Here is a 19,208-nt window from a genome sequence, read left to right on the forward strand (position 1 = left end):
TACCTGTATTTCTCAGAAGATGAGTAGGTGTAAATATTAGTATTCAAGGAGAACATGTGCTGTATGAAGCTATTTAAAAGATAAGTTCAGGAGATATCGGCTGTGCCAGTGTACAGAGTGTTGTTGCCAATAGTCATCTGTTTCCTTATAGATGGATGGACATTTCTTATCTGATAAATCCTTTCTGTTTGTTGGTTTAGAAAGTCATCTCTTGCTTGTTATAATTGCTACTGAGTGGGTTTTCAATGAAGTTTTCCCGTTATCTGCTATAATGTATGGCACAGATCAGCTCGGGTGCCTACTGATCATAGAAGATCTGAGGAAGGATGGAAAAAATGAGGACAGAGTGAAGGAAGTACAGAAAGTATCCAGAAATGTGATTAGTGACATCTTACCTAATTACCCTACTTGGAAATCAGGTCTTACCATGCCTGCAGTAGCAATCTAGGTAAATGGATTATTGACTGCCAAGTTACCTTTCCATTGACTCTCATGCATAAGATTTCAAGGAAAATGAATACTTCTCTTTAACTTTTCAATTTTGTCTTATTTAAAGTTCAAATATTCTGTGTGTTTTCTTCCAGAATACCAATCTCCTCCTTTTCTCAAGATAATATTTATGAAGTCCAGCCTCCGAGAGCTGATAGGAAATCAATAGAAATTTTTCATGCACACATTCAGGCTGGAAAAGGAAACATGCAGCCCTTGGGAAAAGATGACTTCCTCATGTACAGAGAGTACATTCGAAACAGATACCTCTAAATATGAGCTGGATTCTCACATCGAGTCTACAGTAGTGATTGCTTGTGAAAATAATTTCAGAAAGGAGTTCTAGTTTTGTTATTTTGCAATAATAAAGTTATTTTCTTAAATCTTTTATCTTACAATTCTATTTACTGGTTTGCTGTTACACATTTATAGTATTGTGCTTTATATGAAAAACAGTGATTTAATACTTGTTTTTCAGCTGAAAAAGAAACATCTATGTTAAGAGATTAAGTGAATAATCAGAGTACTTGCAGTTGCTGGAAAGTATGTAGTGATTTATGGCAAAGAAATGGCATCTTTAGGGTTTTATCTTAATTTCTTACATTCTTATGTTTGCTGATGAAGTTGAAATGATTTGTACATGAGAAGAGAATGTTTTCTTCCTTTCTTCCATTACAGGAAACAACCCAACCAAGCGTTTTCTGATGTTTCTTGAGATTTTTAGCATAATGAGTGCTTGTACTTTGCTGCTTTCTTAAACAGAAGAAAAAATAATGTCAAAATCAGAATTTGCCTGTAGACTAACAGTCTGCTTGTGTGAAAACTAACCTTTCCAATGCTCGTGGCTACGGAATCCATGCTATAGAGAGGGTGAAAACGGCTTGTGAAGAATTATCGTGAGCTTCCAGTAGGACTCTGAGGTGAACCTCTCAGTGACTACATCATAAATGAGGGAGTGCCAGTTGGACTTTGGTGGAGATCCAAGACCACCCTGTCACTTTTCTGTGTGATAGGTGTCACCCCCTTTGCACCAGATTTTTTCCCCGTATTTGTGTTTCTGTAAGGTGCTTTCTGTAAGGTGCTGTAGGTTCAAACCTACAACCTCCTCAGGAAGCTGGTAATTGGTGGATAGAGCCTGGATCAGCTGGGATGATCATACACAGGAGGTGGGTTTAGGCTACATCATGTCCAGCACTAGGTAAGAATGAAGAGAAGCAGGTATCTGAAGTAGGCTATTTGGTTTGGCCTTGTGATCAAAATGTTTCTCAAATAGGAAAAATAACATTTAAAAACCCTATGATTTGTAATTACAAGCTAAAATTCCCAATGCTGCTATCTACTCTTTTGCCTTGAAGAGCACTGACAGCAGCAGCAGCATCCTTGACAGATGATGTTATTCCACGTGCTCTTACAATCTGTATTTCAGGATTTTCTGGAATAACTCCGAATAACTTATCTTGGGAATGTCAGCCAACTGCATGTACTAGATGTAGAGAACATGTTTGTGTTCGTAGTTAATTGCCTGCAGGCCGCTGCCCCAGATTTTTTGGCTGCATGCTGCAAGTGTATTTCGCATATGTTTGCATATCTCCTGCAGTAAGTAGCACTTCTGTCAGTAATTCAACAAAAGAAGAGATTCACCAGATAAAGGGAAGAGATGTCGGTTGCTTGTGCAGCCTGTGTATTTCACTGTATGGACAGTGGGAGAGCGTGGTACATTAGGCTACCAAAAGATGACTGTGTCCATTTCCATTCACTGTTGTTAATTGATTAGTATTGCCAACACAAGTCCAGTCATACCAAAGATTCCAGAGATGCTGCCTTTAAGTCTGCCTACTTTATTCTGTTCCTGTGATAATAAGATTCAGTTCTCAGCCACGTTAACAGTTCTCAAGAGACACATGTTTCTCTTTCAGAAACTGAGGAAAGTATGGGTAAAATTAGTATAAACACAAAAGGAATGGGCTGTATTGGCTGTGAAGAGTAACATGGTCTCTTTTGACTTTATTTAGTAATGATCTAATTTAATATTATGCTATATGGACAGATACTACATTTCTCAGATACATATATTTTTTTCACACAAAATTTTGCTTGCTTCAGTGTTTCTGAAGGGTACATTGAAATAAAATACCAAAATGTACACAGAGTTAATGGCTTTGGTTTCTTTTCTTGTGTGATTTCTTGTGATTCAAGAAGCACAGGCATAGGTTTGAACTCTTGTTTCTGAGCCAGTAGTCTCTTGGTGCCAGTCCTAAAGCTGCATTCTGTGACCCTGTTCATACTGATGCTTCTGCCCTTGTGAGTTACTGCCCCACATTTATCCCTCCTTGTGAGTTTTGCTCCCACTAGCAAATCCCACTGACTTTTTGTTCTCCTACTCAAATTCCTTTCCAGAAAGGCTGAAACACAGTCCTTGCAATGTGCACACATCTGCAGCTACTGGTGGAGAGAAGGTGAAGGCACTGTACTTTCTGCTGAGGTAATATTTATGGTTGGTCTTCATTTTGGTGTGGAGGTTTTGACATTTTTGCACAGGATCCCATGGAGGTTCTTTCAGCTGTGCAGACACCAATCAGCCAAGTGCTAGAAGAAACTCCAATTCACGTGACCTGTCAAACCATCTGCTTTTGGTGCTCCTTGCAGTCAGGTGAAGCAATAGCTTCCCTCAGAAGATGCTTCATGCTCCATGAGAGCTTCACCTTGCCAGCGCTCCCCAGATGCCAACACACACAGTATGGCTCATTGAAGATAAAACAGTGCAACTTCAACAGCTGTGTGAGTGTTTCATTATGTATGGAGTTCCGTTTGCTGCTATAGTTTGAATCCAAGTGATCACCAGGAGACTGATACGGAAAAGATAAAAGGTGCGTGGTTCCCAGATGCCTCCCTCCCTCTTGTATGTGTTTAACAAAAGTAATCGAAAAGTTGCCACTTTTGGTGGTGATATAAAAGTTATATGAAAACTAGCACAATATGTTACAAAGTGAGGTCATAAGACTGCAGCCCTTGCAAGTATTGGTATTCAGCAGTTATTTATTGGAGTTCTTGAATCTGGGTGTTACAAAGAAAACTCTTGCAGCTGCTAGTCTGCCTACTAGAATCAAGCACAACAGTACTGAGAAAAGGTGTTAGAAACAAGCTTTGGAATTACTGTATTTTTTTAGGAGAAAGGCATGCTTGCTGCTTACCTATCTGAGCCTTGTGTATAGCATTTAAATTCTTTAATTTTGAATATATTCATCTGTGAAGGATAGAGATGGGATGATGAGATTCAGACAGACATAATTCAGACATTACGTTCAGGGCAAGTAACGAGCCCTCTGGGACAGCCCTGACACATTTTCCCTTTCTAGGAATTGTGCTGCTTGTGCTAAAGCCCAGTATGGTTTTTAAGTGTTACAGTTGCAGTAGAGGTCACATAATAGTCTTCATCCCTGTGCAACACACAGCATTTATGAGATGGTGAGTGCAATGCAACCTTTGCATCCCCTGAAAAACCCTTGGCCTCCAGAGAGCACTTCTTTTTTGTGTTCTGTATCAAAGTACTCCTTTATCATAAGGATATAAGGTCCTTTGTCACCCTATTTTTTCTATGTTTTGTCTAATTTTTTGTTAATTGTACTTCCTCTTTTTATTTTTTTTAATTTTTATTTTTTATGACCAATGGTTCAGAATCCTTTTTCTTACCCAGAACTGGGCCACAAGCTCCAGTTTTCCCATAATATTCTTCTCTTCCTTTTACTCTCTGAAGTAAAACTCCCTGAAACCCCCTGAATATTCTTTCATTGAAAAAATACTGAAAAGCCATGTTGCTTTCTGCAGCACTCCATCTCCCTCCTGTGCCATCACCCACTCTGCCTGCCTTCCTGCCTCCCGCAGTGGTGATAGACATGCCTCATCTCTTTTGGGCTCTCTGTGCCTTATTAACATATTTGTGAGGAGCGCTCTGCTCGGGTACAAGATGTGAGTAGTTCTTAAGCAAACTGTAGGCATCGCTTAAATCTTTCCCTCCAGAGAAAGCCAAGAGCTGTTCTGAATGAGAAAGAGCATTTCAAGCAGTCCCTTCTCATCCCCTCTGGTTTGCCATACCTTGTCCTTCACCTCCCTGCTACTACACTTAGCATGTGTGCACCACCATGCTCTGAGTGAAAATCTGCGCTTGCTGCAGACATGGGAGGTCTGTGACAACAGGCATGCCTGGTAGTTAGCCAGTTTCCTCCAGCTGCTGACAAACCTTGAGCTATTAGCCTTGTGAATACTCACCATAAGCATTCCTGGTCAGAGCAGCATTCCTAAATACTGCAGGCACACTCTACACAAAGCTGCTAATGAGATGGTAAATCTAGACTTTGGGATAAACCTGTGACCCCGCTTTCACTCTGGGGGGTTTGCCTGTGACTAACGCATTCAAAATTTGTGTCTATGAGTCACCGTTTGCATATTTAATGTCAGGTTATTCTGCTTCAATAACTGTAAACTCTTTTAGTATAGAGTTCCTAAATGGCACTGAAACTGACAATGATTTCAATAGAAAATAGTGTGATCATGCAAAATCTGAAGGGTACTGTCCCCCCAGTAGATACATGGTGCAATACCAGCCCACAGCAGCTGTTGTGGTCATTATCTCATACTGTGAACCCCAGCAATGACTGAGCAGTTGCTGAACTGAACAAAAATGTGCCTGCCTTGCAATATTTTCTGCAAGATTAAAAAAAAAAAAAAATACAATGAAACATCATCACCAGCAGCAACCAAAAACCTTGAGCATCAGCAGCTTGGAAAGCAAGAAAGCTCAGATTAGCACTTTGTGGGTGCTGGACAGGAGACGTGGGTTTCTGGCAGCACACCTGCTTCCTTCTGTCACCTGTCTGTGAATGGATGGTGCCCAACGTGTGCTTTCCTGTGATTTCCAATTCCAGTGACCCACGATAATAATTTACGGTGGTAAAAACATAACCCAGTGTTATTCTGATGGCATGGTGAAGAGACGAAGAGAGCAGTACGTACACTTCTTTTGTATAATCAGTATCTCTATTACCTTGCTTTGCTTGTTTTACTACTCGTATATCCAGAGTTGATGTTAGTGAGTTCAATTTCTGTTAGTTTATTTAGTTTTCCCAATACTTCCCTGGAAATACAATGTAAATGAAGATGAGGGGAAAGAAAAAGAGGGAACTAAGAAAAAAAGGCAAGATTTCTACTCCCAGTTAAGCTTAAACTCACCTCATTGCATGCAGACATTCTCCACAGCCCAGAAATCCTACGATGACTCCTCTCATAGAAACAACAAATGTTCTGTGTCACTTTCTTCCCAGTTTTTCCGTTTGCATAACTGAATAACGGACTCCAAACACACAAGTTCTAGTTGCAAAATACGATGCTGGGCTTAAGACTCATTTGAGCTTTTCTTTTCCCCAGCTCAGAAGTGTGTTTTGTGGGACCACAAACTTCTGCTCAGCAGGAGAAGGGACCCTCAGTGAAACCTCTCCTAACAGAGGCAGCTTTTTAAGGAGTTGGTCCTGTCATGTGGGAGGGAATCCTTTTTCCTCTAAATTACCATAACCTTTCCACATGGTCTGGGTGAACTTCTATGTATTTTTCCTTTTGCCCTTCCTTCTCTCCCCATAAATAGCAGTCCTTTACAGCAAGCTTTAGACCAGGAGCGTGCATCTCAGTGAGACAAGAGGAGAAGGAAAAAGGGAAGATAAGAGCTTGAGTTGCCTGGTTTGGACCTTGGTGAGGGATATTTGAGCAAACACGAGGCTGCTCAAGGAAGAGCAGCAAAGACGACTGCAATTTAGTTGCTAGGAGCTGCAGAAAGGCGTTGAGGGACAAGCTGTACATGAGCTCGGACACATGCACATCGTTTGCTTTCACGTTGTCAGGCAAGTGGGCAGGTTGGCGTTACAAAGCCCGGAGCAAGCTGTGCTACTGAGTCCTGCTGAGAATGCGAGCATGGTCCAACATGCACAGGGACATGTGGGGCAAGCAGGTGGCTGGGTCACAGCACGTGTGTGGTAAGCAGAGAGCTTGCAGTTGAGACATGCCCAACAGCCACATGAACGCTGGCAGGAGTCACAGCAGCACTGGGAGGATACACGTGCTGAGCCTGATTTGAATTTCCAAAGGTCGCATTTGTCATTCTCTGTGTACCGGCATTCTCATTAATGAGCTTCTCCACTTGGTGCTGTGCGATGTCCTCAGAGAGGGCTGTGGTACCCACAGTGGCGCAAGGCTACCACCAAGATTCAGCCACCATAGACACAGGCAGGAACAAACAGCCTCAAACAGGGACCAGCAGTCCATAGCTACCCTGGGACTCACAGAGCTTAGTACAGCTTCTCCTCTGCCTGCTGCTAGCATGTTCTCCTTCTGCTGCCTTGGCTTGGATTTCTGATGAACGTATGCTATGAAATGACTTTTCCAGTAACATTTACACCATCAGAGGACCTACAGACCCATCCACTTCCCACTCCTTTAATGTTTTATGCTTGAAGGCAGGGTTTGAATAGTGCATTAGTTTTCACTGCAGCCTGCTGAGAAAACCCACTCACTCATGCATGAAAAAGTTGCTCTGCCACCAGCACATGAAGATGCCCAAGGCTGAAGACTGGGCTGGCTACAGCTTTGGTCAGAAAGAAGTGGTCACAACTGGGGAACTTCTCAATCATGTAAATGAAGTGTGACCCCTCCTCTACCTTGCCTATCCTACTTTCAGATGTTCAATACTGTATATATCCAACAGATCACAGAATCTCTTGGTTTGTTTTAGTTGACATTGCACACTTGCTTCATGCTCCCATTTTATTAAATGTTGTATATACAGCATTCTGTGGAGAGCACAAACACGGCATTGGTTCAGTTGTTTCCTAGATGGGCTCTTCTCTTATGACTTGTAACTAACAGGCTTCTTTTTCAACTGCTTTCATTCTACATATCTTTTCCATTGCTGATTTTGTAAATCCTTCTCCATATCTCCAACATCATGGTTCCAGGCCACCATTCCTGCTATGAGAGTTCACAGAATTGCTCTTCACCATCTCAGCTCTGTAGCTGTAGATCTGAAGCTGAGAAATTTAGTTAGGGATGTAGTTCTTTCTAATTCTGTAGGTATTAGTTTGCTTACTTGTTTCTGCATGACAGATTTGAGTCGATTTAAAATTAGATTCCTAAATGTATTCCCTCATGTATTTTTCTTCTGTTTAGTCTTTTCCTCAGCAGAGGCCCAGTGATTTTGCTGTTGACGTTGTCTGGCAGAAAGGGAAGCTGAAGGTAATAAAGGAAGTTAAGACTCTTTCCGTGTTCTCAAAGGTTGTGAATGACTCAAATTGCAGCCTGACCTGAAATCCCTTTTAGGAACACTTCACTACATCACTGTAAGAGAAATGGCTCTTTAGAAAAGGTCCAAGAAGATATAAATGCAAAGCAGTTCTTACCTTCTGGTAACTTTAACCTGTCTCTAGGAAATGTCTCTGCTTTTTCATACAGCCACGTGAAATCATCAGCAGATATTTGCTGTCCAAGTGATCCACTAGGAGGTAGGTGTCCTTGTCTGCCTCTCCAGAAGGTAAGAAATGTTCCCTAGTGCACTTCTTCCTCTCAACTGCATGAACATACTTTAGACTAAGCATTGCCATCTCTGCACAAATCTATTTCAAGGCACAGCCCGTGGATGGATTTTTTTCAGTGAAACAGCAGCTTGTGTTGGCTTGTAGGTAGAAACAGCAGGAGATAAGAGGCATTTTCAAAGAACATAGCTTTTTTCTCCATCCTTGGAAGTGATGCCTCATTCTTGAAGGTGATCAAGGCCGAGCTAGATGGGGCTTTGGGCAAACTGGTCCACTGGGACATGTCCCTGCCCATAGCAGGAGGCTGGCACTGAATGGTCTTTGAAGTCCCTTTCAGCCCAAACCATCCTATGATTCTGTGACTTCATGAAATGTCTTAAAGTTTAATGTTTTTATCTTCTGATGGATGATAGCTTTCCAGTAAAAAAATAAAATCATTAAAGCATCATCAACTCTACGAAGTGTGGAGTATGCCTGCAGTATGAATTATATCAAAGGAACCATTCAGCTTGAGCAAATTGTTTGATCAGTCCATAAATTTAAAAAAAAAAAAAAAAAAAAAAAAACAAAACACAGACTCTTGATTCCTTAATGTGTGTTTTTCATAACTTCAGTATGTTTTTCAGCTTCTGTGTATGGAGCAATTACAAGTGCCTCTATGAAGAAATTAAGAGGCTTTGAACATATCGAATACATGTTTCTCTATTTCTTTCTCAGTTCCTTTCTTTTTGCTGGCAAGAACAGGTTTGCCAGTGCTCTTCCTCTATGTGCTGTGATTTAAGAGCACACTTCCATTTGGCTCAGGGTCATTTTGGATATTGACCTATTTGTAACTCAAAACGTGCATGGAAGGGAACATAAGCAGGAAATCTTCTGTTTTCATCTATGGAAAGAATTGATCTGAAGGTTTTGTATCCTTTTCCTTTGCCACCTTCACCGTGTGGTAGAACATACTCAGGATACTACTCTGTAGCACCTGTTCTTTCAATCTCAGCTTCAGGACCAGCGCCATCCTCCTTGCTGGCTGTGCGCTTATTGCCCATGCAGCCAGTAAAACTCCTTGGGCTCACATTCTCCCTTCCTTCCTCCCTTCTTCTTCCTCTGTCTTATTCCTGTTGGCATACCGTTTTCCACAGACTCTATTTCAGATCTTTTTTTCAGTAACCTAAAGGGCTTTTTTGAGATTTGCTACTCGCTTTCATGTGCTTAAAAGCTGTTGCTTGCAGCTCAGTTCTGACATAACATCCTTTATGTGAAGTGACACCAACATGAAGGGCTGCCTTTTGCTTCACTGCAAAGACTGTCATGGAGCTTCTGCTTTGGAAAAAGATAGCAGAGGGAAAGTAGGAGAGTACATCCGTCTCTGGTTCATAGATAAAAATCATTTTTAGGGACACCAATCTCTAAGGCCAGGTCTTTACCACATTGAACGCTGTGGGAATATTTCTTTGAGTTCAGTGAGAATAATGTGAAGCCCTAAAATGTTAGCATGAAAAGCTTGTAAAACATCAGTAGAATTATGCAATACAGTGTGTGTGTTATTTTCCTCACATTGTCCAGCGGCACTGCTTTGAACAGCAGTGAGGTTATTGTTTAACCAGGGGCATCATTCTAGCAACACCAGAAATCTCATAAACTATTGATGTCTCTTGTCTTCTGTGAAATCTTTGATATTGCAAAGGTAAGAATAAGCAAAAGAATATATGTGAATCCCGTCTTCCATTCACTTACTGCTGCAGAAAACACAACCATTTTCCTAAGAAAGGTCTTTGTAAAAGAACTCTTTCCTGGCCAGAACCCAGGCTGTCTTGTAATTCCTTTCTGTGTACTCCTGTTGTCCACCTCAACATCTGAGAATAATGGCTTTGCAATGACTACCTCTGGACAGAGCAAGGTAGCCAGACAACAAAGCTGTCATTTCTAGGCATTGGCACAGAGCATGAAGAAAAGCAGTGTAAGAAACAAAAGGAAAAAAAAGCCATTGCCCAGAGCCTGAGCGTTATGTCTGCAGTTCACATGGGATTAAACAAATCCTGTATTGTTGCTTACAGACTGATGTGATGAGTAATCTCTTAAAGGTTCTGCTAATATTTTATTTTTGTACCCGTGGAGAGCGTGGATATTCAGTATCAGTGTTACTGAAGTAGGATTCCTGCCAAATACTGTGTGGTCCAGTGATAGCTCTGGGCTAGAGCTTGAGGATCTTCTCTCTATTTCCTAGCTCTGATGCTGGCTTATTTGTAGGGATGGATAAAATCATTTTGCATCAGTTTTCACATTTGTAAATAGTGGTTTGGCTTATAGAAAAGAAGAATTCTTTGTAAGTGCTTTTGTCTTGTTACAAAGAGGCTGTAAGTGACCTAGAAAACAGATAAAGTCTCCTGGTATCCAATAGGATTATGATCTGTACACACTTACAAAGTAGCTATCTACAAGCTGTCTTTCATGCTGATGGTTTTTAGACAGCATCAAACCTGAATGCTGATCAAAATAAGCAGCATTTCATTGTGAGATAAATAGCATTTTACCACGCTTCTGGCCGCATGGAAAGCCCAGCTCAACGGCCACTGTATTAAGACTGTGTGTGGCAGGGGATCAACGCAGGTACATATTGGCTGACCTGTTCTGCATGCTGTGGGGCACTGCTCAGGGATCTGCAAGGGCCAAGAGCTGTGTGGTACATGTGGAACCAGACACAGGCCAAGTCCCACCTGCTATTTCTCTTGCAATTACCTCAATAGTTGTTCTGTGCTTCTGCTCATATTCTCACCCAGCTGCCCATGCAATTTTGGCATGTTGTTTAGGTGGTCTGTGACCAGAACTGAGTGAATGGAGTTGTTCTGCACCATCTAGTCAAAACAGGAGAGTGACACTGATATTTCCGTGATATCTTCTGGTTCTGGTGGGAATGGAATGCGATTTTTCTCCCTATTCTCCTTTTAGTATGGCTTCCTCTCATCTGCCTGGTGTTAATAATCCACATATTTCACTAACATGTTTCACTCTTATATCCTAACTCCTCCCTGCTATTTTTACCTCCCCATCAAGTGGTGCCTCAGCTCCCCAAGAAAAAGAGTTAAGCTTTGATAAAGCTGAAAACAAATGGAAACAACAATCAGGGAGGTGGTGAGAGGGAAGCTCAGCTGCCCATGATACAACCAGCCCCTCCTGCCCTCATCAAGGAGTGTGGTGGAGGAGCAGGCAAATATTGGATGCACTGATATGGAGGGGCTGTCAGAATTGCAGGGTACAGAGGACAACAGTGTGGTTTCTGGCTCAGTTTCAGCTGGTTGGAACAGGGCATACAGCTACAGAAATAGGCAATGTTGTTGTTGACTTGTTGTTGACATTTAGATTGATGGGAAATCCAGGATGGATCTGCAAAAGAGATTTTTCTTTTCTTCCTCATCTGACCTGTAACTGTAACTGTAAAGGGACAGAATAATTTTTTGAGTTCAAAGAATCAAGGCTCAATCATATCAGACATGAAATAACTTTCTGCGTAGGCAATAAAGAACTGTATTTTCTCTCAAAGCAGTGAGTTCTATAAACCATACATTGATCTGAGAAGAAAATTGTTATCTTTAAAAAATGAGGGTGTATATTTCTCTGAAATTGAGTTAGTTCTATTATCACTGAGGGCCAGCCTGCTTGGATAAATCGGCTTCTAGTGACTTAGAAATCACAGTGAAGACAGTGTCTGGTCAATAGCTTAACACTTCGTTTCAGGGAATAGAGGCATTGTTGACCTAGCCAGAACCAGACAGAGGCTATTGTGGAAAATGTCAGCAAAACCCAGTATGAAATAGCCCAGGTAAAGTATGAATCATCAAGAACTAATGACAGAAATGACATTTTCTTTTTAAGATTACTCAATAGAAAAGCAAGGACTTGCATTTGGTTTACATTTTAAGTGGTTTGACTTACCTTTCACTTCCTTTGAGCTGAAAATGAGCCTGGTTTAGAGTGTTTGTCCTTTGACAGCTTATCCATCATCCATCATACACTGTGCACACAGGCAAAACCATTACCAGAGCGTTCAATCCATCACAGACCTTGCACCCTTGCATTTTGGTTTGTAATTTATCCCAGAAATTGTGTGCACTTATGAAACATTTCCAGGCATATGACTGTATTTCTAGCTTTGATTCTCAGTGGCAACAGAGTAGCAAGGACCACCACTATCTTTCCCTAATGATTTTTAGAACCTTCTTTTTTTGATTGCTACATCTTTACTAAAATTTGTTGTTCAGGCTGAAATTTGTTATGGTAGAGCAGCAGCAAAAAATGTAGAGCTTTATTTTATTTTATTTTATTTTATTTTGGCAGTTCTTCCATGTATATTGTTGTCTGCTACAATGAAGGCATGGTCCACCCTTCAGTATAATTGCAACCTTAACTAGGTAAGACACAATTTTTCTGTATCCCACCTGGGACAGGAGCCAGATGACTTGTCATTCCGTAGGACAGCTTTAGTTGATTTGGGCAATTTTTGCAACATTGCTGGGAAGAACTTTTTGTCTCAGAGAGTGGTCAGGCACTGGAATGGTTGCCCAGGGAGGTGGTGGAGTCGCTGTCCCTGGCAGTGTTCAAGAGGCGTCTGGACGATGTGCTGCGTGATATGGCTTAGTGCTTGTGGTGGCAGTGGTGGTGAGGAGACGGTTGGACTAGATGATCTTGTAGGTCATTTCCAACCTTGTGATTCTATGGTTCTATGATTCTATGAAGTAAAAAAAAAAAAAAAAAAAAAAAAAAAAAAGAGCATTTTAAGATCTCATGCTTGTCCTTCAGCTTTGATTAGGATCCCGAAAGCTTACTGTCGAGCTGCCTCCTCTGGGTTGTCTATCAGTGACAATACTGAAATACTTATGAACAAGTCGGACTGAGGCATCTCCCTCTTCCCACTGACACCAAGTGCTGGAAGTGACAGAGCTCAGCTATGTTCTTCAGTAGCAATATTTTTTTTTAAATGAAAGGGAAGGAGAAAGAGAGAATGAGACCACACCAACTGACAGGCAATGGGAACACCTCAGATTGTGACTTCTGTCAGCATTACACTCCTTAGGCCAACCTTACATCCCTTACTGTATGAACCTGAGAGAACATGCATTTTGGGTGGACTGTGCTTTACCACATTTAATTCCCATATTTGTAATCTGCTATTTCCCCTGAGCTGAGGTGAGCTGGAGCAAAGAACCAGATGGCAAAGCATTATTTTCCTAAAGTAACATGCTCTATATCACAGTTCCAGGAGCACTGCACTGCAGCCCTACTGTCAGCCCCTCCTGGTGCTGCTGTGTCTGGGTTTAAATAAACTTTAAAAGCATCAGGATTTAGGACTTGGATTCTATAATCCTTATAGGTATCCAATGAGGGGTATTTTATGGTTTATTACTTGATTTTTATTATCTACTCCAACCCCCCTGCTAAAGCCTAGAGTAGATTACACAGGAAAATGTCCAGGCAGGTTTTGAGTATTTCCAGAGAATAAGACTCCACAATCTCTCTGGGCAACTGTGTCACTCTCATAGTAAATAATTTCTCCCTCATGTTCATAGGGAGCTTCCTGTGTTTCAGTTTATGACCATTGCCCCTTGTCCTGTCACTGGGCACACGCTGAAAAGAGCCAGGCCACATCTGCTTCGCATTTGTCCATTAGATATTAATTGATAAGATCCCCCTCAGCCCTCTCTTCTCTAGGCTGACCAGCCCCATGTCTCTCAGCCTCTCCTCACAGGAGAGATGCTCCAGGCCCTTCATAATCTTTGTGGCCCTCCACTGGACTCCTTCTAAGAGATCCCCATCTTTCTTGAACTGGTAAGCCCAGAATTAGCACAGTACTCCAGACACATCCTCACCAGGGCAGAGTAGGGGAGGAGGATAACCTCCCTTGACCTCCTGGCCACTCTTTTTAATGCTCCCCAGGATCCCATTGGCCTTGATGGCTGCAAGGGCACACTGCTGGCTCGTGGCCAACCTGTCATCTACCAGTACACCCAGGTCCTTCTCCTCAGAGCTCCTTTCCAGCAGGTCAGCCCCCTAACCTGTACCAATGCACATGGTCATTCCTGTGGATGGTAGTCCTGATGTGAGTGCATCATTTTCTCTGTCTCTTCCTTGAACCTTGTGGGAACAGAAATAGACAATTTGACTATCTGGCCATCAGAACAAGTGCCCAGGCACCTAGCCACTGCATTTGGCTTGTGTGGGACTCCCTGCACACAGCATAAGTGTTTCTGGAGACAATTTCCCAGACAGAGAGACAAGAACCCTACCACTGGCAGACTTCAGGGGTGTTCAACAGAACGTGTGATTTACACTAATTGCTTGAAGTGATAGAAGCACAAAAAACCTCAGCAGCTGTTTTTGACTACAGGGAATACACAATATCAGAACTACTATTTTTTTCTTTCACCTACAATGAAGTGAAAGACTGGAGCACAACAACCTGATTTCACTGAACTATGTGAGTGTATTTAAAATCTGTCACTTTAGGCTTGGACTTGCACTGAAAGCAGTTAGTAGATGCCAGGCATCCCCACAGAGGGACAGGGCTTTCCAGAGGTCTGCCCAGTATAGTGTCAGAGCAAGCTGCGACAGATGGGCCTGCAGCAATCTAAGGGAGAGGAACAGATCACCATATCAGCATTTAATAAGTTCATTCAGCATCTTTTGAACACTGCTACCCTATATTAGCACATGGATGATTTTTTTCTATTTTTCTGCGGACCTGGAAATAACAACCTTTATTTAAGTTCTTATATTCAGCCATATCGGATCTTCATGTTCCAGCATTAAGGCTTTGAAAGGGATATTTAATATGAAACGAATATTTGCTAAGCCATCAGGTTCAAAAGCAGATTTTTGGAAATGGACATGACCTGCAAACAGCTTTTCAACACTCAGCAGTTTTGCCACTGCCCCGTATGGTGTCTCTTATTAATCAGAGTGAGGACCAGAGTGCATTTCTAAGCACCGAGCCACTCATATCTTACTGTTCCTTCCCAGCACAGCAATCTCTTTAAAATAATCACTTTGGTTCTTCTGTTCGCCCTCCCATCTCTGACCTTGCAAGGACCAACAAAACTTGTGGAACGATAAAATCATAAATAGTGTTCTAATGGTTACAGCTCAGCCTCCCTTTTGAATGCTGCTTATGCTAACAACAAAGTACTCCAAAATAAATGAAAGTCTATTTTTTTTTTCTAAAAATAAAAGACCATGTAATTAAAGGCATTGCAGGTACCATTGAATTATTGTTATACATAATTAAAATGCATTCTCAAATTCTTCAGCTTGGATTTTTGGTGACTCATCCAGTGCTTTTCTCCCTGTATCTGGATATTTTTGGAGCGTGGATTCATTCCAAGTATTAAATCTCAATTTAGACAGGATAAAAGAGATAACAGCACATTGGGAAAGTGACCAAACTAAAGCCAAATTTGTATCAGCTGCTTTGGTGAAAATGATCCCTTCTTTTCTGCCATAGCATCCTGTGTTCTGGCTGAGGCAAGCTGAAAAGAGCTTCACCTGGGTTGGGGGCATTGCTGCAAGAGGCAACAAGCTCAGTCTAACTCCTCTGGAATTCTTTTTGGGAGAAAACTCCAAAGCCAGCGTCCCCCATGGCCACCTCTGCTCCTTTGGTATGATACCTATCCAGAACTTCCCCTGGCACAGTTTGAGGCCATTCCCTCTCATCTTGCCACTGTTACTCAGGAGAAGAGGCTGACCGCCACCTCACCACAACCTCCTTTCAGGGAGCTTTATAAATTCAGGTAGTTTTATCCATAACTAGCTGCCAGGAAGCAGTCCTTGCATTTGGAGAGGGACCCAAGGGGAAAAGCTCACATCCCCACGGGGAGCAAAAGGCTTCATCATTCCCAGTTGCTTTCCCATTACCCTCTTCCCATGTTCAGCAGGTGCCCTTTCCTCTCACGTCATTCAGCTGCTCACTTCCAGGATTTCTTTTTAAAGGTTTCTTCTGCTGCAAAAGACAGAAAGAAGAGGGAATTTGAGTGGTTAGAAATGGAGGCATGTAATGGGTAGTGTTGCTCATGAGAGCAGTACTGGGACCACCACTCTGATGACTGTCAGACATGTAGTGCAGGTGTGTCCCAGTGAAGAGAATTTAGATTGATTGCAATCCTTACTACATATAGGGGAAAAAATTGTTTTAATCATTACAAATAATATAGAAAATACTGCTCTAATCTAGCAGTGCTACACAAAAGGAAATCCCTGTGGCTGATTTTGGGGCATGTCAGTGGTCACATTGGGTGTGAAAGGGGCACATGCATTCGCAGCAGTGCCTGTATGCTGGAGAGCTACTGGCGTGCAGGATAAAACCCATTGAGCATTGTCACGCCACGTTTAAAATATGTCAAAAGAGTGTCATTTTTTGGTGGCTACTATAAAGACAAAGGAGTTGTTTTCCCATATCTTAACTCCCACTGGGAATTCACAAGATGTGAATGATAAGCTAAGCTTGAATCTGAAGTTACCAATTTGCTCAGAGTGATTTCTGAGTAAGCGATGCTACCCTTAATATAACTGAATAGATCCTTATGAGATATTTAAAGTTGAGTATTAGTGTTTTAACATGCAGATGGAGGATGGGCTCTAACTGAAGTTCATTTGGCTAACGTGTAACGCAGGCTGGGACTGCCAGAAAGGCAATAAACAAGAAGTGGGTCCTGTGGAAACCCCTGATTTGTGATTGAGGAGTTTTTTCGATGAAACAAAGGCTGTTAAAAAGACACTGACAATGAGATGAAGCAGACAAAACACTGAAGAGTGCAGTGCCTAGCACCCTATTGCAGAGCAAGGGGATCTGAGTGCAGCTTTGCCTCTTACCTGACATGCCACGGAAGGGAAATGGAAGCTTTCTTTTGACAAAGCTTCCTGCTTCCCAGTGCAATGCTGCCAAAGTGATGGGCCTTGATATTGTGGTGAATTTGTTGATTTATCGGCTTCTGGGTTTGCATCTGTAAGGTGAAAATAGGGTCTTGCAGTCACGATGAAATTCATACATATTATCATGTTCTCACAAGGGTCTTCTTGAAGAGTTGGGCTTGTTCTTTTTCCTGTGTGTGTAAATAGTGCCTAATAACATCATTAAATTAATTATTGTTGCTATGGGAACACACCATTACACAGCAAGCATATGCAACAGATGTAGACTGTAACACTTGCACGGAAGTACATTATCAAGCACACGTTTTCTTTTTCAAAGCAGACAGCGGAAAAAACTGACCTGAAGGCAGTGTACAGACTAACCAGCATTCACACCTGAGATGCAAAGCCACCACCTTGCACTCAGTCAGTCTTGCACTTCAAGGAGGTGAGGGGTAAGTGAACTGGGCAGTGGTAGCACGACACAAAGCTCATGACACAAAGGCACTTCTCAGTAATGGGTTCATCTGTGTGGGGGGAAAAAAAACCCAGCCCCAAACCCGCTGAGGATCAGAAGCTTGCAAGTTTGCCTATTGTCCCATAGAAATACTGCTGACGCACTCTGGGAACAGTTGGCACTGGTATTTTTCCGGTCTCTGCTCCCAAACCCATGTCCCCTGTCTAGGTGGAGAGAGGGCAACAAATTGCCTCCTCATTGGTGGGAGCCCTTTTGGAAGCAACATAGCCAGAGAGTCAAATTGTGAGGAGTTAAGCACTGTGTTATTTGCAGGCAGCGAGGTAATCAGCAAACAAGCAGTGATTAATTCACAAACCCCATACGAGGCAGTAAAAGCCCTAGTGTCAGCTACTCTCTGGTAGTGGTAGGGGACTGACAAAGGGAGGTGTGCCTAGCACATGAACCACAACTGCCCTGCAATCAGCTAGAAAGCCATGCCTCCATCACAAGGGACCGCAGGTTAACACCATGTCATCTCAGAGGACACAACCTGCACTTAAATAATTATTCATGAGTAACAACAAAAAAATTAAAGTTAAGTCAGAGGTGTATCAGGGAAACATAATTCCTTAAGACACCGTTCTGGAGAAGGAAAAGCTGCCTGCTGAAAGCAGCTGAAGCTGAAGAGCGAGGTCTGAAGACAACTGCCTTGATGCAGAAATGAAGTTATCTGAGTGTTTCGTGGCATTGGTGTCGTTGCAGAACTGATGGGAAAGGTATGAAGTGACTCAGAATCATAGGATGGCTGAGGTTGGCAGGGACCCCTGGATCCATCTATCCAATCCCTGCCCAAGTAGCGACACCAGAGCAGAGTACCTAGACCCACATCCAGGTGGTTCTTCAAGAAACTCAAGAGCTGGAAAGACCCATCACTCCAGTGCACTCTTCTAATTTAGTCCTACTCATTCCTCCACGCTGCCCAGAGCCTGGCTTATCATGTCTTAAAAATGACTGTTAATTTATATTTTAACAAAGCTTTTTTTTTTTTTCTCCATAACATAGATAGAAAATGTGTCTATCTGTGACAACTCCACACTCCTCTAAGTTGCATCTTCCATAAAACGGCTTCCTTCTTTAGGCTGAGATTCTACAATTTGCTCCCAAATGGCTCGCTTGGCCTTTAATTGTAATTGAAATGCATTTTATCAGCTCGCAATCTTTCAACCAGATGATCCCACTTGTCCTAGAACAGTACTTTGTTTTTTCTGCTCATTACAGATTTACTAATCTTCATGCTGCCTCTGAACAGTTGTGGGTTTGTTTTTTTTTGCTTATCATTTTTCTGGGTTGTTGATTGTAAATGATTCAAAAAAAGAAAAAATTATTAGGAGACATCAATGACAGCAAGAGCCATTGACTTTCCCCTCCTCACCCCTGCACTCCTTGTTGCCATCTGACTGTGAGTCTGTTTATCAGCCCTCCACTGCATGCCCAGTTAACAGTGCATTACACAAATATTTAAACAGCATGTCACACAGTTTGAAGTCAAATGCTTTGGAGAAATGTGTTTTTCTACACAGGGATGCTCATCCATCTCGTCTCATTTAAGAAAAAAAAAAAAAGGAAAAATGTATGTTTTTTTGTAATGTGATTTACCTTGTACCCGCATCAGCTAGGTTTTCAGCATGTCACACCCAGTGGAGAGAGCTAATTTTGCATCTTTGTAGAGTCACTGAATGGCTTATGCTGGAGGGGGCCCCAAAGATCACCTAGTTCAACCCCTCTTGCTCCTCAGCCAT

At 42.1% G+C, this 19,208-nt stretch overlaps 1 protein-coding gene across 1 annotated transcript in view; it reads left to right on the plus strand.

Moving 5' to 3' along the window:
* Positions 1–2,638, plus strand: part of FIG4 (FIG4 phosphoinositide 5-phosphatase) — a 62,938-nt gene extending 60,300 nt beyond the window's left edge. The window contains exon 23 of the mRNA XM_052685642.1: positions 585–2,638. Within this exon, the coding sequence (XP_052541602.1) occupies positions 585–762 (178 nt within the window). The 3' untranslated portion in view covers positions 763–2,638. The remainder of the gene's footprint in view (positions 1–584) is intronic.
* Positions 2,639–19,208: the final 16,570 nt, after the last annotated feature.

Source organism: Tympanuchus pallidicinctus, unplaced genomic scaffold (assembly GCF_026119805.1).
Source record: "Tympanuchus pallidicinctus isolate F22 unplaced genomic scaffold, pur_lepc_1.0 scaffold1, whole genome shotgun sequence".
NCBI classification, from domain to species: Eukaryota; Metazoa; Chordata; class Aves; order Galliformes; family Phasianidae; genus Tympanuchus; species Tympanuchus pallidicinctus.